Source organism: Thunnus albacares, chromosome 18 (assembly GCF_914725855.1).
Source record: "Thunnus albacares chromosome 18, fThuAlb1.1, whole genome shotgun sequence".
NCBI lineage: Eukaryota > Metazoa > Chordata > Actinopteri > Scombriformes > Scombridae > Thunnus > Thunnus albacares.
In genome coordinates this window covers 6240995-6265335 of record NC_058123.1, presented here as the reverse complement: position 1 = coordinate 6265335, position 24341 = coordinate 6240995, and the positions used below count along the sequence as shown (strand labels likewise).

The 24341-nt window shown below is 36.7% G+C and overlaps 2 protein-coding genes and 1 long non-coding RNA gene across 3 annotated transcripts; all 3 read right to left on the bottom strand.

Annotated features, from left to right (window-relative positions):
* Positions 1 to 10737: 10737 nt before the first annotated feature.
* Positions 10738 to 12946, bottom strand: LOC122967888 (proteinase-activated receptor 2-like). Its single transcript, XM_044332679.1, has one exon. The coding sequence runs from the start codon at positions 12168 to 12170 to the stop codon at positions 11103 to 11105; it is 1068 nt and encodes a 355-aa protein (XP_044188614.1). The 5' UTR covers positions 12171 to 12946; the 3' UTR covers positions 10738 to 11102.
* On the bottom strand, positions 11103 to 20635 carry LOC122968986 (proteinase-activated receptor 2-like). Its single transcript, XM_044334542.1, has 9 exons — positions 20629 to 20635; positions 20379 to 20411; positions 19368 to 19400; positions 18584 to 18616; positions 16844 to 16867; positions 16279 to 16302; positions 15703 to 15717; positions 14544 to 14558; positions 11103 to 12220 (listed from the first exon to the last, which is right to left on the bottom strand). Exons 1-9 carry the CDS (start codon positions 20633 to 20635, stop codon positions 11103 to 11105), a joined length of 1302 nt encoding a protein of 433 aa, XP_044190477.1.
* On the bottom strand, positions 18588 to 21216 carry LOC122967891. The gene is made up of 3 exons (XR_006398704.1): positions 21132 to 21216; positions 20379 to 20411; positions 18588 to 18610 (listed from the first exon to the last, which is right to left on the bottom strand). It is a non-coding gene; the product is annotated as an uncharacterized LOC122967891 (long non-coding RNA).
* Positions 21217 to 24341: the final 3125 nt, after the last annotated feature.

Sequence of the window (24341 nt, the reverse complement as noted above, 5' to 3'; positions counted from 1 at the left end):
CTGAATGTTATATATCAGGAGAATTTATTTGCATTCACTCACCTAGTTCATATTCACCTGGAAAAACGAAAGACAAAGAGATTTACAAACACGTAATAAAGGAGAGTATACCACTACTATGCAGAATTACATAAATATACACACATTACAAACAGGGACTTTGCAGGTTCTTTGTTTTGTTTTATTGAAGCATCCATTTCCATCTAAACTGGCTGTAACTTTGCGGCGATATCAGCAGAGGTGCAAGAGGTGCAGGAGTACAGGAATAAATACGAAATAAAGCAATATAATTAAATATAATGAGCAGAAACATTATGTACTGTATCCTTACTGGGATCATCCCATAATTTGAACTTTAATTAACTGGTTAAAGAAGGACAGAAAGAAATTGGGAAAATTCCAAGAAATAAATTAAGATTATAAAAGATCAGTTTCTTTTCTTTGCACTATATAAACATCACACTACTTCATGCATTTGCACTGAATGTTACAAGTGAATGAAAATAGTTATTGCAAATTAGTTGCACAAATGTAGGGCTTAAATAGTGAATAATATTTGGCAAGAGGTTGATTGTGGTGGGAGAGGTTTGAGTTTCATACTGCTTAGCAAACATTTTATTTTCAAACAAAATTGCGCATTACATTTTGTCATAAAAAAAAATGTACACAACCACCCTGAATGCGTTTCGTGAATATGTGTATATGGCAATAATTCAATATAGTTCTGACCTGTGTGTGTAGTTGGTGGAATTAGACGTGTTGTTTTTTTGTATTACAATTACTACAATTTCTCAGAACTTGGGAGAGAAATTGAAAAAAAATAAACAAACTTTTGCTTCTTTTTCTGCAAAGGGTACATCATTTCCATTCGAATTTTCTGATCATTCCATGTAAATTTTGATAAGATGTTGACTTTGGTGCTGCTACGAATATGAATAGATCAGACAGTGAAAAGTGAGCACGAAGTAAAGGGAGGCTGCTAGTAAATGAAAATTGCAGATAGAGTAAAAGACACAGTTTGTGTGTCTTTAGTCAACAGAGGTGCGCACACAGAGCTCTCCAACATAACAAATCAACTTTCATGTATTTGCTTCTTTTACTTCTCTAGTATGTCGCATCTATAACATAATCTACTGAAATGTCCGTCAGAAAAGGTTACAGTTTGAGACTGAATTGTACATTAATATCGCTCATGTGTCACTTAATGTAATCCAGGATGTTGCAAAAACATCAGTAATGATGTTTTTCCCCACAGTTGGCTGTGCGTCAGATTCTTTCCTTTTTACTTTATTAAATACCTGCAGTATCACACAGCAGCTGACACGATACATTAGTGATGTGCGCATTCACGCACCTGGCACAGCAGCAGTAACTTCATTAACAGGATCGGCAAGGATCTAACGGTAAATAATGTTCTGTGTTCTGCTACCCATCTACACCATTGACTGTATATAAAGAGGTCAGCTGTTACACACAGATTCCAGGTTTATACGGTAGGATTGTTTGTAATAAAGCATATACATGAACATACAATATCTGTGTCCGCGACCCCAGAAAATATATGAATGGAACCGTGTGCGAGTCCGAGGTCTCCCCGCACTTCTGAAATGAATCCGGCGCCCCTGACACTGACTATCTCTGTAACAAATTGTCCACAATTTCACACATTCACCATACACGGTCCAGCCATATAGTCTACTGGGTTATGACCAAGTCTTTTTGGATTTTAAATCTACCTGAGCTGAATGTTTTCATGACAGCATAAAACATTAGTGATGGAAAAAAACAAAGCAATATCTTACCTGACTGAGAGAGACAAGTCTGGACGCAACACAAAAGGAGAAACAGGTGAGACCATCGAGTCTTTAAAGTCATGGCTGCAAGACCGGGTTAAAATAATATGTAATGTAATGTCCGATGGCGTTACTGCTTCACTGTTTGAAGTGCCATCCCCTCTTCAAATAGATGATTTGGACACTAGTTGATGTGACTGAGTCAGCTGACCGCATCTAACCAACCGAGACACAGCTCGGGTTGATTTCGGTAATATGATAATAATCTCACTCATGAGTTCATCTTCCTTCCGTCATTGATAACTAGAACACGCATTTCTCTTCATCTGCACTACAGGAACATTATGTGGAAAGTCATGCATTCAAACTATTACTTCACTAAAAGGACATGAGTATTAATGCCGTAAAAATACTCCTTATGAACATGGCCGGAATTACCTCCGACATGGTCCCAGGGCAAAGGTTTGTTTTTGGCCCCCAGAACATATGGGAGTAGGACTCTAGCACTGAAATTATTAGTTGATTAATTGATTTGCTGATATGACTGACAATTAATTGCCAGTAATATTCATAATTGATTAATTGTTTAAGTCATTTTTTAATCAAAAATGCCAGAAATTCTCTGGTACCAGCTTCTTATATGTGAATATTTGCTAGTTTTCTTATATATTATACATATTCATATATATATTGTAATGATTTCTGCCTTCAGACAACCGAAACCCCCTGATGTGGATAAGGCACCGGCAGACGGCTTTCCTCTACCTCTGACACAGGTATCAAACGGGTTCCCAAAATCTACACGCGAGACCATCCTAGCCTTGCTTAGGGAACCAGATTTCAGCTTGTCTTCTATAATCACCAGCTGTCATTGAACAGCTCTAAACGGGCCTATTTAGTAAGGAATGCCTGACAGCTGGGTCGCAACGAAGTGTATTGGTGCAAATAGGTGTTGGAGGTTTGAAAGTACTCCAAGATGGCCTTCTAATAGGTCATCACTGGAGGAGGCCCACTCTGACGGTCGAGGGCATTGCCCGGTTTTATGGGCAATGTCGATGCCCTGGCCCTAACAGTTTAGCCAGTTAAACACCTATAATAAACCTGTCAACCTGATTATGTACTGAAATTATACCTCTATCACATGAGCAGCAGGTTGATCTCAATCATTAAATCTAAATCTTTCAGATTCTATTAATTAATATATATTGCAAGTTCATCCTTAGTAAATTTCATTATAAATTTGTAATCCAAATAAATTTAAATCTCATGTCAGCCATATCCCAGGGGGGCGCCCTCTTACCTGGAAGGAGATACTAGAAGACCTCAGAGATGAGCACAAGTCAGGAACTTTGGTTGGAGTGTACAAAACTACAAACCAGTTTTATTTGGATTTTTTTTTCTCAAAAATAAGTAATGCAAAATTCAAAAAGTAAAATACAAAAGCGTGAATAAAAACTTAAAGATGCAAAACAGGCAAACTTGCAAAAGGACCTCAAGTGACGAACCCAAAAGGGAAGCCCAAAAAGAGACCCTGAGTCTCTCTTGGCTTTTCTTTTTATATCAGTATATCTCCCCCTTCTTACATTCCTACATCCATATACAGTACTGCTTGAAAGTTTGTGAATCTTTTAGAATTTTCTGTATTTCTGCATAAATATGACCTATAACATGATCAGATATTTACATAAGTCCCAAAACTAGATAAAGTGAACCCAATTAAACAAATGAGACAAAAAAATAACTTTTTCATTTATTTATTGAGGAAAATTATCCAATCTTACATATTTGTGGGATCCAAAAGTATATTAACCCTTGCTTTCAGTGTTGCTCATCACCAAACATAATGCTTCTCATTCAAGCAGAAAAGTTTGATTTTGGTCTCATCCATCCACAGAATATTTTTCCAATCAACTTCTGGCTTATCAACATGGTCTTGGGTGAACCGTAGACGGCAGCAATGTTCTTTTTGGAGAGAAGAGGCTTTTTTCCTTGCAATTTTGCCATGCTCACCATTAATGTTCAATGTTCTCCTGATGGTGGACTCGTGAACATTGACTGTAGCCACTGCAAGAGAGGCCTTTAGTTTCCTAGACTTTACCCTGGGGTCCCTTGTGGCCTCCCAGTATTTTACACGCCTGCTCTTGGTGTGATTTTTGTTGTTCGACCACTCCTGGGGAGGGAAACAATGGTGTTGGATGTCTTCAATTTGTACACGATCAGCCTGACAGTCGACTGGTGGAGTCCAAACTCTTTAGAAATGGTTTTGTAACCCTTTCCAGCTTGGTGAGCATCAACAACTCTTCTTCTAAGGTCCTCAGAAATATCCTTTGTTTGAGCCATGACACACTTCCACAAACCTGTGTTGTGAAGCTCAGACTGTGATAGTGAAGACCCAGATTTCTCTTCTTTAATTAAGGCAGGGCCGCCCAGACTCACACTTGATTGTCATCCCATTGATTGAAACACCCGACTCTCATTTCCCCTTCAAATAAATGTATACATATGTAACATTGGATCATTTCCCTCAATAAATAAACAAACAAGTGTAAAGTTTTTGTCATATTTGTTTAATTGATGTCTCTTTATCTAGTTTTAGGACTTGAATGGAAATCTGATCACGTTTTAGGTCATATTTATGCAGAAATAGAGCAAATTCTAAAGGGTTCACAAACTTTCAAGCAGCACTGTATGGTCTTCCACCAGGACATCTACCAGTTACATGCTGATGTTTTATGACTTTGCATAAAGCAATGACCTTTCTTTGACTGTCACTTACAACACATTCCGTGGAAAATTTGAAACTTCTTCTTTTTTACATTTGACGTTAAAATTTAGGGATGTTTGCTATGTGCAAGAAACCACAGCTTCTCCTTGGGTCTCAGGTTCTCTACCAGCGAACACTGAAATAGGTTTTTCTTGCCATAATCGTTCCTCCTGTTCACACTGACCATGGGGGCCAAAATCCACAGTCCTCCTTTGGTGCAAAAATGTATTTAAGAGTTTATCTGAAGCTAATATGAAGATTTTGTCCAAATGAATCAAATCAAGTAAATATCTTCCATCGTTACAGTCTTTTTAGTGCCAAAGTCCGTCTTCCTGTTACTATACCTCCACTGCAGCTCAACAGGGAAACACTGTCTGAGGAAACACAAAGAGGAAATTTGACACTAAAAAGACTGTAAATGTATGTATCCACTTGATATGACTAACTCAGACTGCTGAAGCCTCATATAAGTTTCAGATAAACTTTTAAATACATTTTATGCACAAAATGACTGTGTGGACACACTGTGGATTTTGGCCTCCATCACTTCCATTGAAAACACATTTGAAGGGGATCTGTTAACAACCAGCATGAATGGGAGGAATCATTACAGCAAAGAAAACTCTTTCACTGTCCATATGAACACCTGACTGTTGTTTTAAGACATAACCTATCCTTAAACATATAATATGTTAACTTGGACTTCAGGGAATAATGACTATGCAGAATTTCTTCAATTATTCGTCCGGCGATATAACTTCAGAATCGGTACAACAACACTGATAAATAGCTTCTCTTGGTGATCAGTCAAGAGAATCTTTAACACATAAATCAGTTTTGGAAAGGGATTAACTTGCACTCAGAAAAGGGATCGGATACGTAAAGTGACTTACTTAAAGTAAGTTAAAGAAAACAAAGGCAATGAACTTATACACAAAACATTTATTACTAAAAGACTAACCTAACAATAACACAAAACAACACTCACTAAACAAACAATGACACTACAATGAATGAATGAATGCAGAACCGGAGTTTGTCAGAAAAGGGGGTGCAACAGATGAACAAACACAGACTGACTAGTGACCATCACTGGAAGCAGCTGGTAAACTGGGGTGGCAAATTTAAAATTCAGTTCTAAGCAGATTAAGCTTTTTGAATTCACCCGGTTAGCAGAGCAGAAGTGTGCTACTAGCATGTCTGTGGACTGGTAGCTGCTGAGTGAGATGGTGCCGTCAGGAGGGATGAGAAGGTGTTGCCACCGCATGGAGTGGAGATGAAGAATTGTCACCTGAAGTTGGTCTCAACACAGAGAAAGAATGGGATTTCGTACCAGTAACAAAAAGAATCCAATTATTTCATTCTAGTGATGGTCTTTTATAAGTACAGTAAGGTAAGGGACTTCAAAGAAGCATCTGACCAATCAGAGGACTGCTGACCCCCCCAGGGGTGGTATCTTTGTTTGACCCCCCTCTGAGGGCATGGCATCCACTGGAGGTCAGATAATATTTCTTACTTTAAAACAACTTCTCAAAAACTGTACCTTTTTACCAAACAACTACCGTGACTAAAAATCTAATGTTCTTATGCTTAGGAGATTACAATGCTGCCAAACAGCACATGTTTATCTCTAGTTGTTATTGAGATATTATTTACCAGATTTTAACACACATACAACTGAAAGAACTATGATAAAATTATTGTAAATTTCTAACATAATTATAGATGCAAATGTACACATTCAAACAACAAGGAAAGGAATAAGGCAATGGCATTGTAGCCTTTTTAAAAGCATGCAGGTATATCTGGCAATAGTCTCTTGATTTGGGACAAAAGGGGAAAAGGAGAGACAATCAGAAAGAGGGGGGAGTTGTGATTGTCTGTGGGGAGTGGCCCAGGATGAGAGGGGGAGTTGTTGTGCAACAGTGTGTTCAGACACACACACTTCAACAAGGCAGGTCCATCCTTAGTCCTGTTGGTCAAACAGTGGTGTTGGACATTTTGTTGAACATTTTATACCACCTTTTCTTATGAGATTCCATGCGGGCCTTCAATGTCTTATCTTTGGAGGTGCCTGTATCCCCAAACCTGACTCTTCAGAGTCGTTAGCAGTCTCTTGCCAATCCTGTCCCGATGTCTTCTTACTCCAGGAGGAGGTGGCTGACTGGTTTTCACAGACCAGTGGCTGACTGGGGGGGGGGGGTATCTTATGGAAGCCACCACTTTCTTTTCTGCTGAGAAATATCCTACACCACTATGTTCTGACATTTTATATACTGAACAATCAATCAGTTATAAAAGAAAATAGTTGTCAGACCTATTAATAATGAAAATAATTGTTGGTTGCAGCCTTACAGTACTCCTATGATGGAATAATACTACCTTGTCCTCAGTTTTCTGTGTGGAGTTTAATTAAACACAACTTTATGACAAATGAGCTGAACATAAACTAAAACAATTCAAGTCTTAAAACTACATTCTGACACAGTCCCTCTTCAAGACCAGGATTGTATTATATTGTTGGGTCGGTTTTACATTTTAGTGTTCATGTGAAAAGAAGCTCTAGCTGTGAAATAAATGTAGTGGAGTAACAATTGTCCACCACATTAATATATATGAGGGGGGCAAATTATTTCCAACAATTTTCAATATAATGCTCTCCAGTACACCACCACCATCCACTACGAATTCAATAATAAACACAAAGTAGAATTATTACCTTTCTCATAATGTCAACAAAAACTGAAAATGTATAAGCCTCGTAAGAGTAGAATTTATGTCAGAGCTGTTGTAATGGATTGCATTAGATTGCACAAGTGTTCCTATTGAAGTGCTTAGTGAGTGTACATATAGGATGTACTGCACATTTCTCACCAGCAGGGGGAAGCATTAAACAAACTATGCCAAGGAGGGATGTTTGCTGATCACATAAGTGTTACTTCTCAGTTGTCTTTCACTATCACAATGATGCTCAAACATATTTAGACAAAAGGTTGTTTTGTTTAAAAAGTGATGTATACTTAAAGAAAGTTCAAAGTAAGACATGACTGAAAGCTTTTCACTGTGAAACATATGTGCAATAAAATAATTTTTTCAGTAAATATATATATTGTTATGACCCAGCTCACTGACCACAACAAAATGGGACACACACCATGCTTAGTTTGAACAGAAAATAAGTTTTAATAGAAAATAAGTTTATTAACACAAATAAACCAAATTAGACCAAATTAAACAAAATGAACTAAACATTCACAATATGGAGTGCGGAAATCAGTGTCAGTGACACCCACCCATACACCCATCAGTCTCAACAGCTATCGGATGGATTGCAATGAAATTTGGTACCTGTCCCCCTAAGGATTACATTTAATAACTTTTTTGAACCCTTCCCCCAGCCTTTCATTTAGTGCCATCATTAGGTCAAAATTTATTTCTTGTTCATGACCAAACCACTGCCATCATCCATAGATGTTCTTTGTGTTTAGTGCTAATTTAGTAGTATGTTAGTTGCATGTTAGCATTGTCATTGTGAGCATTTAGTTCAAAGCACTGCTGTCCTGACTTCTTCTGTTAAAATGTAACTTTTCTAGTATGTTCAATATTGCACTAACAGTTTCACAGTTTCCTCAGTAAAAGTGTGACATCTGGTCCTCCTGTAGTAAAGATTTTATAAATACTGAGGTCATGAATCAAAAAACCAAATCTCCTGCTGCTTAATGTGTTTGATGTGATGCTGGAATTGAATATCTCACTCTGTGTAACCGTCATCTCAGTACTGTCTCCCACGCTTACTTCAGATAAGGCTGCAACTCTGGATTTTGGTCTACCTATTAATATGGTGATTATTTTCTCAATTGACCAATGTTTATTTTTTTATACATCAGAAAATTGTGCAAAACACCTATCAAAATGTCCTACAAATGGTTAATTTTAACATTTGAGAATCTAGAACTATCAAATTATTGGCGTTTATACTTAAAAATGACTGCAACAATAGATCGATTATCGAAATAGCTACCTGTTAATTTTCTGTTGATTGACTAATCAATTTATTGGGCTTTCCTTTCAGCTCTACTTTCAATATTTCATTACAGAACATGCTTAGTATGGCACAATATATGTTAAAAGAAAAACCTCAAAAACAAAAAGAAACAAACAAACAAAAAGAAAAAACAACTCAATATTCTGAATTAATTAGATTCAATGGATTAACATAAATTGAGTGGACAAATGCACTTCATCAGACTAAATGTCTCTGGTCTGTACAAAGTTTGCCACGTCTTGTTTATTTTTTTGTGCAACTACTGATACGTGACGTTACAACGAAGGTCAAGTTCATGTCAATCCCTCTAATTTCTTGTTGACTTCAAAACCGACCTTATCACATCAGATGATCAGTTAAATCTTAAAAAACAGCTCTGAAGCAATCTAGTAACTAAGGTAAATATGCAACTGAGTGATGTGACCACGTCTTTCTACTCCTCTAATAATCTGAACTGCTGCATTCTGGACAAGCTGGAGACGTGACTTTGGGTTGAATCTAAACACAAGACAAGCTCATAAAAGTATAAAATACTGGTTATTTTTACTTTGGGGAAAGTTTTATTTTCTTACTTTTGTCAAGTCCCAAACAGGAAGCATAAACTCCAACTGCATGTTTAATATGTTGAAAACTGCAGTTGCCTTTTACTTGTTTTGTGAAATATACAGTGACAGATCCCACCTAAACAAAGTAATCATTATTTGGTCATAATGGCTTGATGACCAGTTAGATGACCAAACACAAAGTTCAGGCAGTAAATGGAATAATATTGAGGGGCATGTTTTTTGTGACCTAGGTTACTTACCATAGTAGGGAAATTGTGGAGAGGGTTAAAAAGAAGAGGAGAAAGAGTTTTTTGGGAGAAGTCAGTTGTATTAGTGGTTGCATATGTGGACACATTGTGTGTAAACTGAGAACAGTAATTCATAAAATTACATAAAAGTTTACCTTCACCTCCCGTGGTATTCTGTGCAGCAGTGTAACAGAGGAGGAGTGAACAAGAGCCGAGTGACAATCATTAACTGAAGTGAACAAGTACAAGTAGTGGTGTTAAAATGCCATTTCAAAAAAAAAAAAAAAAAAAGAGAAAAAGAAAAAAGGGTGGATGATATGTGTTTTCACAAAATGGCTGCAATTTACTTGATATTTTTACTGTTTACATATCTGATATTATGCCAGGCACTGGGAGGTATGAAAAAGCTTCCAATTAGAGTTTCTACACACAGAACAAATAATGGGGATGAAATTTTGTCTTTGAGAGGGATTTTGGAAGAACATAACCCTGGATTGTGAACAAAGGTTAAAATATCAGAATTGTTTTGAAAAGGAGAAGTACCTGGATTGACCTTTCCCATGTTGACCCGTCCACAGAGTCAGGAAACAGCTAGTTAGACAATTACTTTTATTGACAAACTAAAATGTAGATATACAAGCAAAAATTATTACTTTAAAAACACATAAAACTTTTATCCTATAGTATAAAACCTGCTAAATTTTGAACATTTTAGGTTTGGGTCTCAATTCTGGCACATCAAACATTGACAGAAAATTCATCAAATTACAACATGGAATAAAAGATTAGACCCATTAAAATTGAATAAAGGCAATCATTCATATCCTGCTGAAATCAAGCAAACTGCATCAAGCAAAGTGCATAAAACAAGTGTGTCGTAAAAGATATAAAGACAATTAAGTGTATTAAAACAATATAAGCAGTAATTTAGACGGCTCAAAGCTCTGAAACAGGAGGTCATTGCCAAAGATGACTCCTAAATTTCCTTACATGTACTGAACCAAACCTGAGGTGGAAGACGTCACAGTAGAATAAGAAAAAAAGGTAACACTTTATTTTATTTTGATATACAAATGAAGAGACCTGTAAATTAAGTGTTACCGAAAAACGATATCTGAAGGGAGATAATGATCAGGAATAAAACAGCTTAATAATGATTAATCCACTAGCATTCAGTGCTTTGTGTGTTATCTGAGTTAGGCGTGGTGTGTTGCTCTTGTGTGTTTTTCGGAGCATCAAGCATCAAGCATAACACTTAAATTTACGGGTCCTTTCATTTCCTACTAATTTCCAGGAGTTTTTCTCAATAACTTTCTAAAAGTAACTGTTAGGTACAGTAACTGTTCATTCTTTGAAAGGGTTACCTTGTTTTGTAGCATATGGGAAATGGACTCATGCAGTTTTTATGAAAGAAACTCAGTTAAGTTTTTCTGTCAATTAAAGAACTGTTAAGAATCTAAGTTTTGCAAATTTACAACCAAGAACCCAAATATAATGAGTTGGTACTTACCAACTAAAGCAACACTTTTTCTTCCCTTTCTGGAAAATGTCCTTAAACTTAATGGTTCATACCAGAAAATTACCAGCAATTTTCCAGGAAACTACTATGAAAAATTAAGGGACCTGTAAAATTAAGTATTACCGAAAAACAATATCTGAAAGGAGTTATTGATCTAGAATAAAAACAGCTTAAAAATGATTAATCCACTAGCATTCAGTGCTCTGTGTTTTTCCTGACTTAGGCGCGGTGTGTTGCTCTTGTGAGTTTTTCTGAGCCCTGAAGGACACCTTCATTCTCTTCGCTGTTCTCTCGCTCCTGCAGAGGAACGTGTTCTTCACATGATCCCTGAAGTCCTTGGAGATAAAGTAGTAAACAAAAGGGTCAATGCAGCTGTTGAGACTTGCCAGGCACAATGTGGTGATGTAAAATCCGTAAAGGCTGTTGTCAGCCCCGCCCAACAAGAGGATATAGTGTACCAGCAGCATGATGTTACTGGGGGTGAAGCACACTAAAAACATAACCAACACTGTGATCATCAAGACCACAGCCTTCCGTCGCTTCTTGGTGATGGCAGCATCTGTCATGCTGTTCCTGAGAGCTTTGAGCATGAGGATGTAGGATATGATGCACACAATAGTGGGAACAACAAATCCCAGAGTTCCCATTGTCAGGAAGTAGCCAGCTGCTATTTCAGCCTGACTTTGCAAGGTGACATCATGGCAGGTAAGGATTTCTAGATCATAGCTTGTTACTGTGACCTGTTGGTCATACAGGTAGAGAGGGATGGTGATAAGCCAGATCACCACCCAGACTGTGATGGAGACGGACACAGGTATGCGGTTGTCCCTCTGCTGCTCGGACAGTGGGTGGACCACCGCCCAATAACGCTGGACACTTATGCAGGTGATAAAGGCGATGGAGCAGTACATATTACTGTAGAAAAACGCCACCAGCACTTTGCACAGCCCTTCTCCGTAGATCCAGTTGTTGCCGTTGAAATGGTATGCTATCTTCAGGGGGACCCAGATGACAAAGAGCAAATCAGCCAGAGCCAGGTTTGCCATGTAGATTGACGACGGGCGCTTTTTCTTGGTCCTGAAGAGGAATACCCATATTGCCATGGCGTTGGTGGGCAGCCCCACAGCAAACACAATGATGTAGATGATTGGGAGGAAGACAGTTGTAAGATGACTGCTCAGGATTTCTTTGGTTTGGGAGCTGACCCCCACGGAATATCTGCTCCCTTTACAGATTCCTTGACATCCATTTCTCATGATTTCTTCAGCTTGGGAGTTGACACACACTATACCAGGGAAGCCTGCAACTGTTGTGAAGTGACAATATGAAAATATGTGAAAAGCAGAAGTATGCTAGTTTATATGCAGGAACATACGATAATTTGACTACATCTGAAACTCAAATGTGAGCTGGAGTCGGTTTCTTTCAACCGTGAGTATTTTGACCTGTTCCTACTTGTCATAGCAGTCCACTGAGATTGAGCCAGGACACAATACCTGGATACAAACTTTTTATTTCTCTGATGTTTTCACATCACAAACAGAGTCTTGAAGGTAAAACATACGACTCATGGAGCTGCTATATCAGTTTATGGCAGGGTGGCTGCTTTGTAGGTGCGCTTGATTTGACTGTAACTGTGGTAACTGGGCAGAAATGAGCCTTCTAAATTTGCACCCAAAATGCTGTCAAAATTTTCATTTATAACGTCCACCACAGCCTCCATGATCATCGACTGGGAAAGAGGCAGAAAAAAGGCACACAGAGGCATGAGAGAGAGCGCACAGTTAAAGCTCTCCAAATAATAATCACTGATAAAACACTCAATGCAGAGTGAAAAACAAGAATCTGCAGAGTGAAACAGATGAAAGAGAAAGTTTTCCTTCACATCAAACATCCCAAGATATGAGTGGAGGGTATTCTTCTTGCGACTGCATTTATGCCCTTTTTTGACTCAAATGTAGCTTAACCATGTCATGTGATGCTACTTCAGTACACTTTACCAGCAAATATTACTGGGACCACTACAGAAAATTGCAAATGAACATTTAATATCTAGGAATGCACATAATAGACACTACCACTGACCACTGGCGTCTGAAGCAGGGGGGCCAAAGGCCATTGGCCCCTTCACGTTACCCTGTTCCCACATTCTTTTTATGTCATGAATCACTGTACCCCCTCAAATGCCCCTATATTACACAAATACCATAGGTAGCTTAGATGTTTTATAGAGCACACTTAAGACTGCCAGAAGTGTACATATTACACTAGACAGAGCAAATGAAGTCTCAGTCCATCAACAATGGTAAAGTCGTGACCTATTCAACTTTAATGAAAAGGTTTTTTGGCCTGCTTGTGAAAACTATATAGGAATCTCACATTTCATTCTATTAAACCAGAAGCACCAAATAATACCTTCCAGACAATATCATGCTCAAACTGCCTCCTTACTATCACTACCAGTAACCTGCTTGTTCCTGTGAAGGAGAAAGCTGCTAATATCAGCTCTTATGAAATGTGACTATTCAAAATCCTAACTTTTTAAAAATAAATTCTGTGTTTAAATTCTCCACACTACCTTTGTTTGAGTCATTACACTAAATCCTGTGATCCTTGACCCTCATAATTCACATCATCCAATCTAAACATTCAAAACACACCAACATGATAAGAAATACTGATCAAGATTTTTTGGAGGGCCAGTACAAGGAGGATGCAATGAGATATTTTATTGTTGTAATGTTTGTTCTTTCCTACGGTATATCTTGACAAAGAGGCTGGAAAGAGGATGAACAGAGCAAAACACCACATCAGTTCAAGAATATTAGAAATCTGACTTTTTCCATAACTTGCTTTTCAGACAAATGAGACAGGAAGCAAAAACATGAACATATTTCATCATCACAAATAAATATAGAATATAGAAAATAAAAAATGTGAGGAAACTATGATTATGTACTGTAGCCTCACTGGGGCCATCCCATAATTTGAATTTTAATTAACTGGTTAAAATAGGACAGAAAGAAATTGGGAAAATTCGAAGAAGCCCTACATTTATGCAAATTAGTTGCATAAATGTAGGGCTTAATTATGAATAATATTTGGCAAGTGGTTGATTGTGGTGAAAGAAGTTTGAGTTTCATACAACTTAGCAAACTTTTTTTTTAAACGAAATTGAACTTTACATTTTTCATATAAAAATATGGCAATTCAATATAGTTCTGACCTGATTATCATGTAATAATTTTTTCCTCACATACTTCATTTGTGTGCAGTTGGTGAAGTTAGACATGTTTCTTTCTTTTTTTTAGTATTAAAACTACTTCAATTTCATGGAACTTGGGTATTCAGGTTAGTGAAATTCAGAAAACACATTTATGCCACTTTTTGTGCAAAGAGTACATAATTTCCATTTGAAGATTGTGTTCATTTCATGTAATTTTGGTAAAATGTAAGCTTTGGTATTGCTGCAAACACAAAGAGATGAGACAGTAAAGAGTCAGTTTGAGGGAGGCTGAGGTGAAGGTATAGTACATGGTAAAGCACAGCTGATAGAGAAGTAGACATTGCAAACATTAGATTTATAAGTGAGTGTTATATATTAGGAGTATTTATTTGCAGTCACTCACGTCCTTGCTCTCCACCTGGAATAACAAAAGAGAAAGCAATTTACACACATGTAATAAAGGAGTATATACTACTACTATGCACAATAATATAAATATACACACATTATGAACAGGGATTTTGTAGGTTCTTTGTTTTGTTTCATTAAAGCATCCATTTCCATCTAAACTGGCTGTAACTTTGCAGCAATATCAGCGGAGGAGTAAGAAGTACAGGACAGGAGATGTGGTTCACACCAATTAAACAAGCATAATGTATGTTTTTTTTACCTCTATTTTTCCATTGAAATGAATACAGAATGAAGCAATATAACTAAATGTAATGAGCAGAAACATTATGTACTGTACCCTCACTGGGGCCATCCCATAATTTGAACTTCAATCAACTGGTTATAAAGGGGCAGAATGAAATTGGGAAAATTCCAAGAAATTAATTAAAAAAGATCAGTTTGTTTTCTTTGCACTATATGAACATCGCACTACTTCATGCATTGGCACTGAATGTTACAAGTGAATGAAAATAGTTATTGCAAATTAGGTGCATAAATGTAGGGCTTAAACAGTGAATAATATTTGGCAAGAGGTTGATTGTGGTGGGAGAGGTTTGAGTTTCATGCTGCTTAGCAAACATTTTCTTCTCAAACAAATTTACACATTATATGTTTCGTACATAATTAACTATATATATACACCCTAAAAGCCATATATGAATACCACATGTTAGCGTATATGGCAAAAATTCAATATAGTTATGAACTGATTGTCATGTAGTAATTTATTCCTCCTATGGTTTATTTGTGTGTAGTTGGTGGAATTAGACATGTTTTTCTTTCTTTTTTTTGTTTTTTTGTTTTAAAACTGCTACAATTTCCCAGAACTTGGGTATCCAAGTAAGTGAAATTGAGAAAACAAATTTATGCCACATTTTGTGCACAGAGTACATCATTTCCATTTGAAGGCTGTGTTCATTTCATGTAATTTTGGATAAATGGTGCTGCTACATGAAGAGATGAGACTGTGAAAAGTGAGCTCAAGGTAAAGAGAGGCTGAGGTGAAGGTATAGTACATGGTAAAGCACAGCTGATGGTAGAAGTAGACATTGTAAACATTAGAATTATAACTGAACACTATATATTAGGAGAATTTATTTGCAGTAACTTACCCTCTTCATATTCACCTGGAGTAACAAAAGACAAAGAGATTTACACACACGTAATAAAGGAGTATACTACTACTATGCAGAATAGTTTAAATATACACACATTACAAACAGGGATTTTGTAGGTTCTTTGTTTTGTTTTATTAAAGCATCCATTTCCATCTAAACTGGTTGTAACTTTGCAGTGATATCAGCAGATGTGTAAAAGGTACAGGACAGGGTATGTGGTTCACGCCAAATAAGCAAGCATACTTTAGTTTTTTTTCCCTCTATATTTATATTTGAATGAATAAAGAATACAGCAATATAACTAAATATAATGTGCAGAAACATGATGTACTGTACTGTACTGTATTTGAAGACTGTGTTCATTTCATCTAATTTTGTATAAGATGTTGACTTTGGTGCTGCTACAAACATGAATAGATCAGACAGTGAAAAGTGAGCTTGAGGTAAAGGGAGGCTGAGGTGAAGGTATAGTACATGGTAAAGCACAGCTGATGGTAGAAATAGACATTGTAAACATTAGAATAACAACTGAATGTTATATATTAAGAGAAATTATTTGCAGTCACGCACCTGGTGGACCTACTGGAAGGTGGCCTGGAATAACAAAAGAGAAAGACATTTACACACACGTAATAAAGGAGTATATACTACTACTATGCAGAATAGTTTAAATATACACACATTACAAACAGGGATTTTGTAGGTTCTTTGTTTTGTTTTATTAAAGCATCCACTTTGCAGCAATATCAGCAGAGGTGTAAAAGGTACAGGACAGGGTATGTGGTTCACGCCAAATAAACAAGCATACTTTAGTTTTTTTTCCCTCTATATTTATATTTGAATGAATAAAGAATACAGCAATATAACTAAATATAATGTGCAGAAACATGATGTACTGTACTGTACTGTATTTGAAGACTGTGTTCATTTCATCTAATTTTGTATAAGATGTTGACTTTGGTGCTGCTACAAACATGAATAGATCAGACAGTGAAAAGTGAGCTTGAGGTAAAGGGAGGCTGAGGTGAAGGTATAGTACATGGTAAAGCACAGCTGATGGTAGAAATAGACATTGTAAACATTAGAATAACAACTGAATGTTATATATTAAGAGAAATTATTTGCAGTCACGCACCTGGTGGACCTACTGGACGGTGGCCTGGAATAACAAAAGAGAAAGACATTTACACACACGTAATAAAGGAGTATATACTACTACTATGCAGAATAGTTTAAATATACACACATTACAAACAGGGATTTTGTAGGTTCTTTGTTTTGTTTTATTAAAGCATCCACTTTGCAGCAATATCAGCAGAGGTGTAAAAGGTACAGGACAGGGTATGTGGTTCACGCCAAATAAACAAGCATATTTTAGTTTTTTTTCCCTCTATATTTATATTTGAATGAATAAAGAATACAGCAATATAACTAAATATAATGTGCAGAAACATGATGTACTGTACTGTACTGTATTTGAAGACTGTGTTCATTTCATCTAATTTTGTATAAGATGTTGACTTTGGTGCTGCTACAAACATGAATAGATCAGACAGTGAAAAGTGAGCTTGAGGTAAAGGGAGGCTGAGGTGAAGGTATAGTACATGGAAAAGCACAGCTGATGGTAGAAGTAGATATTGTAAACATTAGAATAACAACTGAATGTTATATATTAGGAGAATTTATTTTCAGTCACTCACCTGGTGGACATACTGGACCTACTAGACTATGACCTCAAATAACAAAAGAGAAAGACATTTACACACATGTAATAAAGGGGTGTATAGTATTGTTGAAAGAAATTCTTCATAACGACCATTAAACAATAGAGACCAGAGCTGAATTATCAAAATTTAACAGAATGTATTTTCTTGTACAAGAAGGAGCGTTTCACAATGCAACACACAGGATTAAAAAAAAGGCTTCCAGAGGAGTGCCTACAACAGGGTTTTATACACCTTAAGTGGGCATTACAGTTCTTTTCTTAATCTATCAAATACAGACTTATAGATAACGTCATGTCTGTTTTCAGTTCTCCTGTCTAGGAGCCATCCTGCCCAACTGACCCCCAGATGACATGTCTCACCTTGTCTCCAACGAATTTTAATTTCTACATCTTCCTCTTTACAAATATAATGCTGAGCTTCCTTTAACCTTAGCTGATTAGTCTGCTGATGTTGCAGAGTTGCAGTACAAGACAGGAAAAATTTATCATGATCAAGATAAAATAGTAACACTCATACACAGTGTAGTCATAATTTTTATAACAACTACTACTATGCAGAATAACATAAATATACACATATTACAAACAGGGATTTTGTAGGTTCTTTGTTTTGTTTTATTAAACCATCCATTTACATCTAAACTGGCTGTAACTTTGCAGCAATATCAGCGGAGGTGTAAGAAGTACAGGACAGAGGATGTGGTTCACACCAAATAAAAAAGCACAGTGTAGGTTTTTTTCCCCACAATTTTTCCAAAATTTTAAATTAATACAGAATGAGGCAATATAAGTAAATATAATGAGCAGAAACGTTATGTACTGTATCCTCACTGTGACCATCCCATAATCTGAACTTTAATTGGTTAAAGTAGTGAAATTAAGAAAACACACTTATGCCACTTTTTGTGCAAAGAGTACATAATTTCCATTTTAAGGCTGTGTTCATTTCATGTAATTTTGGTAAAATGTAAGCTTTGGTGCTGCAACAAACATGAATAGATCAGACAGTAAAGAGTGAGTTTGAAGTAAAGGGAGGCTGAGGTGAAGTTATAGTACATGGTAAAGCATAGCTGATGGTAGAAGTAGACATTGTAAACATTAGAATTACAACTTAATGTTGTATATTATTATTTATTTTCAGTCACGCACCTGGTGGACCTACTGGACCCACTGGACCTTGATCTAGAATAACAGAAGAGAAAGAAATTTACACACATGTAATAAAGGAGTGTATACTACTACTATGCAGAATAATATAAATATACACACATTACAAACAGGGATTTTGCAGGTTCTTTGTTTTGTTTTATTGAAGCATCCATTTCCATCTAAACTGGCTGTAACTTTGCAGCAATATCAGCAGAGGTGTAAGAAGTACAGGACAGGGGATGTGGTTCACACCAATTAAACAAGCATACTGTATGTTTTTTACCTCTATTTTTCCATTTAAATGAATACAGAATGAAGCAATTTAATTAATATAACGTCCAAGAACATTATGTACTGTACCCTTACTGGGACCATCCCATAATCTGAATTTTAATTAACTGGTTAAAAAAGGGACAGAGAGAAATTGGGAAATTTTTTTCCTTTCTTTTTTTTGTTTTTTGTTTTAAAACTGCTACAATTTCCCAGAACTTGGGTATCCAGATTAGTGAAATTCAGAAAACACATTTATGCCACATTTTGTGCACAGAGTACATCATTTCCATTTGAAAGCTGTGTTCATTTCATCTAATTTTGGATAAGATGTTGGCTTTGGTGCTGCTACGAACATGAAGAGATGAGACTGTGAAAAGTGAGTTTGAGGGAAAGGGAGGCTGAGGTGAGGGAATAGTACATGGTAAAGCACAGCTGATGGTAGAAGTAGACATTGTAAACATTAGAATTATAACTTAATGTTATATATTATTATTTATTTTCAGTCACTCACCTGGTGGACCCACTGGACCCACTGGACCTTGATCTAGAATAACAGAAGAGAAAGAAATTTACACACATGTAATAAAGGAGTGTATACTACTACTATGCAGAATAATATGAATATACACACATTACAAACAGGGATTTTGCAGGTTCTTTGTTTTGTTTTATTGAAGCATCCATTTACATCTAAACTGGCTGTAACTTTGCAGCAATATCAGCGGAGGTGTAAGAAGTACAGGACAGAGGATGTGGTTCACACCATTTGAGCAAGCATAATGTATGTTTTTTTTAACCTCTATTTTCCATTGAAATGAACTAAATGTAATGAGCAGAAACATTATGTACTGTACCCTCACTGGAGCCATCCCATAATTTGAACTTTAATTAACTGGTTAAAATAGGACAGAAAGAAATTGGGAAAATTCGAAGAAGCCCTACATTTATGCAAATTAGTTGCATAAATGTAGGGCTTAATTATGAATAATATTTGGCAATAGATTGATTGTGGTGAAAGAAGTTTGAGTTTCATACTACTTAGCAAACTTTTTTTTTAAACAAAATTGAACTTTATATTTTTCATGTAAAAATAACATCCTAAAAGCCATCCGTGAATACCACATGTTAGCGTATATGGCAATAATTCAGTATAGTTCTGACCTGATTATCATGTAATAATTTTTTTAGTTTTTTTTTAGTATTAAAACTACTACAATTTCATGGAACTTGGGTATTCAGGTTAGTGAAATTCAGAAAACACATTTATGCCACTTTTTGTGCAAAGAGTACATCATTTCCTATTGAAGGCTGTGTTCATTTCATCTAATTTTGGATAAAATGTTGGCCTTGGTGCTGCTACAAACATGAAGAGATGAGACAGTAAAGAGTGAGCTTGAGGTAAAGGAAGACTGAGGTGAAGGTATAGTACATGGTAAAGCACAGCATATGTTAGAAGTAGACATTGTAAACATTAGATTTATAACTTAATGTTATATATTATTATTTATTTTCAGTCACTCACCTGGTGGACCTACTGGACCCACTGGACCTTGACCTAGAATAACAGAAGAGAAAGAGATTTACACACATGTAATAAAGGAGTGTATACTACTACCATGCAGAATAACATAAATATACACACATTATGAACAGGGATTTTGTAGGTTATTTGTTTTGTTTTATTAAAGCATCCTTTTCCATCTAAACTGTCTGTAGCTTTGTGGCAATTTCAGCAGAGGTGTAAGAAGTACAGGACAGGGGATGTGGCTCACGCCACATAAACAAGCATTGTCCAAAAGGCCCCATTTAACAGCAACATTCTCAATACATAATGCCCCCCCCCCCCCCCCTCTCTCTCTCTCTCTCTCTCTCTCTCTTCCCCCACCTGAACTCTGCATCATGTGACATGGACTTTGGGGCTCATCAGAACTAAACTAGGTTGACCCGCAGTTTCCTCAATATGGTAGTCTGAAATCTGCCACGCATCAGACGCTCTTTTGGGTTAAGAACTTTGCTTTGTACAAACAGTCATCTGGTGTCAAGTGCGTCTAGCGCAAGTGAGTGAAATGTTTAAGAATGTTGTTATAGTTGCTGTTCGTTAGTGAATTGTTTCTGTGTTAACCAATCTAAAGGGGCTCATATTCATGTATTCTGCCGACTGTGTAGTCTCATATGAGCAGCTACTGTTACCCACAGTCACTAGATGTTAACAGGCATCATACTCTCAAGCATACGGTTAGGACTTTATGTTTGAGTTGTGTTGTGTGATATTTACCATATTACCAATAGAATAGTGGACTGAACGGCCTTTTGTAGGTCCACTCTTTAGTTAACAGGCGTGCACAACCCGTGCAGTGTAGCAGCTCGCTCAGCCCCTGGATTGATGTCATGCATGTCTATTACTGGCCAATAGATAGCAGTGTTGCACTGCTAATGTATATTAACCCACTGTTAGAGGGAATATACTGCTTCAGCCCCAGCTATGCCTGTTTAATACATGGCCACATTATTTATCGGCTGTTTGCCAGTTGTATTATCTTGTATAGTTGAAATGTATACATTCAGAAAGTAATATAGTTTATCATTTCTACATTAGCCTGTTATACTTTCATACGGATATCTGACATGTTTATTCTGATTTATTATGTTCTTTTACACAGAACCACTGAGTCATCAGACAGTTGTACAAGGATTGTGGTTGTGGTGGTGACAATAAATCCATACAAATTCAAGACATCTGCGCGATTCTTCACCTTCAGCGGGTTCCACGTGAACAAATCCAGCACACAGTCATAGCAGGGAACTAGAGCTTCCTCACAAGCATACTGTTTGTTTTCTTCTATTTTTCCATTTTAATCAATACAGAGTAAAGCAATATAACTAAATATAATGTGCAGAAACATAACGTACTGTAGCCTCACTGGTACCATCCCATAATTTGAACTTTAATTAACTGGTTAAAGTAGGACAGAACAAAATTGGTAAAATACCAAGAAATAAATTAAGATTAAAAAAGATCAGTTTCTTTTCTTTGCACTATGTGACCATCACACTACTTCATGCACTAGGCACTAAATGCCACAAGTTTCTTTGAATCACAGAAAATCTCCTGCGTCTCATTTGTGTTCATGTTAACAGCAAAAGTGAACACAACAGCTGTGATGCGGTGCCAAAGCTTTGGGGCCCTCCTGTAGGTCCCGGGGGCCACCACTGCTTCAGCCCCAAGTGTTTTGAGCCTTTCCTCGCATATTTCATCTCATCAAAACTGTTATTAATGTAACAGAGTGGAAGAGAAATATGTTGCTGCACAACAAGATGCTTACAAGTCGTGGACGTGTTACAGGTAGTAAAGTTACTTTTACCATGAGCGGAGCGGTTTCCAGTGTTTCACGCTTCTCTCCACATGTCAGCACAGAGATCGTTACATAATGAAAATTGCAGAGAGAAAAAAGACACAGTTTGTGTGTCTTTAGTCAGCAAATGTGCGCACACAGAGCTCTCCAACATCACAAATGAACTTTCATGTATTTTGCTTCTTTAACTTCTATAGTATTTCGCATCTATAACATAATCTACTGAAATGTCCGTCAGACTGTTTTTTATACAGCTTTTAATGAGACTGAATTGTACATTAATGTCGTTCAGGTGTAATTGAATGTAATCCGGCATGTTGCAAAAACATCAGTAATGATGTTTACTGCCCACAGTTGGCTGTGCGTCAGATTCTTTCCTTTTTACTTTATTAAATCAGTGCAGCATCACACAGCAGCTGAAACGATACATTAGTGATGTGCGCATTTACGCACATGGCACAACAGCGGTAACTTCATTAACAGGATCGGCAAGGATATAACGGTAAATAATGTTCTGTGTTCTGCTACCCATCTACACCATTGACTGTATATAAAGAGGTCAGCTGTTACACACAGATTCCAGGTTTATACGGTAGGATTGTTTGTAATAAAGCATATACATAAACATACAATATCTGTGTCCGCGACCCCAGAAAATATATGAATGGAACCGTGTGCGAGTCCGAGGTCCCCCCGCACTTCTGAAATGAATCCGGCGCCCTTGACACTGACTATCTCTGTAACAAATTGTCCACAATTTCTCACATTGACCATACACGGTCCAGCCATATAGTCTACTGGGTTATGACCAAGTCTTTTTGGATTTTAAATCTACCTGAGCTGAATGTTTTCATGACAGCATAAAACATTAGTGATGGAAAAAACAAAGCAATATCTTACCTGACTGACAAAGACAAGTCTGGACGCAACACAAAAGGAGAAACAGGTGAGACCATCGAGTCTTTAAAGTCATGGCTGCAAAAGCGGGTTAAAATAAAATGTAATGTAATGTCCGATGGTGTTACTGCTTCACTGTTTGAAGTGCCATCCCCTCTTCAAATAGATGAGTTGGACACTAGTTGATGTTACTGAGTCAGCTGACCGCATCTAACCAACCGAGACACAGCTCGGGTTGATTCAGGTAATATGATAATAATCTCACTCATGAGTTCATCTTCCTTCCGTCATTGATAACTAGAACACGCATTTCTCTTCATCTGCACTACAGGAACATTATATGGAAACATTCAAAACCCGCTTATCAATGATATTTCTACGCCTCCACTGATATAATATCAAAGAATAACTTATATATTGTCAGAAGATATTATTTTATGTTTAAATGACCAGCGTGTGTGACTTTTTTTTTTTTTTTTTTTAGGTCTGCAGGTTTCATTTATGGACTTTGGTGGTTATTGTCCTTCTATTTAGATTATGCATTAAATTTTAGAAGTGACAGTAACACAGCGTAAAATACTCTATTACAAGCAAAAGCCATGCATTCAAACTATTGCTTCACTAAAAGTACATAAGTATTAATTATCTGTTACCAGCTTCTCATATGTGAATATTTGCTATTTTTCTGATATATTATATATATTTCTTATGTATTTGGGTTTTTGAGTCTTGGTCAGATAAATATATATAATACACCTTAAAAAAACACACACACCCAAAAATCTAAAAACAAACAAACAAACAAAAAAATCAACAACTCAATATTCCGGATTAATTAGATTCAATGGATTAATATAAATTGAGTGGACAAATGCACTTCATCAGTCTATATGTCTCTAGTCTGTACAAAGTTTGCCACGTCCTCTATATCTTATTGTGCGCCAACTGATACATGATATTACCTGATGTTGCAACAAAAGTGAGTAAAAGCACACCCTATAACTTCCTGGTGACTTCAAAACCACGTCCACTTTATCTTTTTATGCGACTACTGATATGTGATGTTACAACGAAGGTCAAGTTCATGTCAATCCCTCTAATTTTCTGTTGACTTCAAAACTGACCTTATCACGTAAGATGATCAGTTAAATCTTAAAAAAACAGCTCTGAAGCAATCTAGTAACTAAGGTAAATATGCAACTGCGTGATGTGACCACATCTTTCTACTCCTCTAA

Coding starts and splice junctions, on each gene's coding strand:
- LOC122968986 (XM_044334542.1), bottom strand. Junction 19,401..20,378: donor GGGTCCAGTAGGTCCACCAG/GTGAGTGACTGA, acceptor CTGTTATTCTAG/ATCAAGGTCCAGTGGGTCCA. Junction 18,617..19,367: donor GGGTCCAGTGGGTCCACCAG/GTGAGTGACTGA, acceptor CTGTTATTCTAG/ATCAAGGTCCAGTGGGTCCA.
- LOC122967888 (XM_044332679.1), bottom strand. CDS start 12,170: ATGAGAAATGGATGTCAAGGAATCTGTAAAGGGAGCAGATATTCCGTG.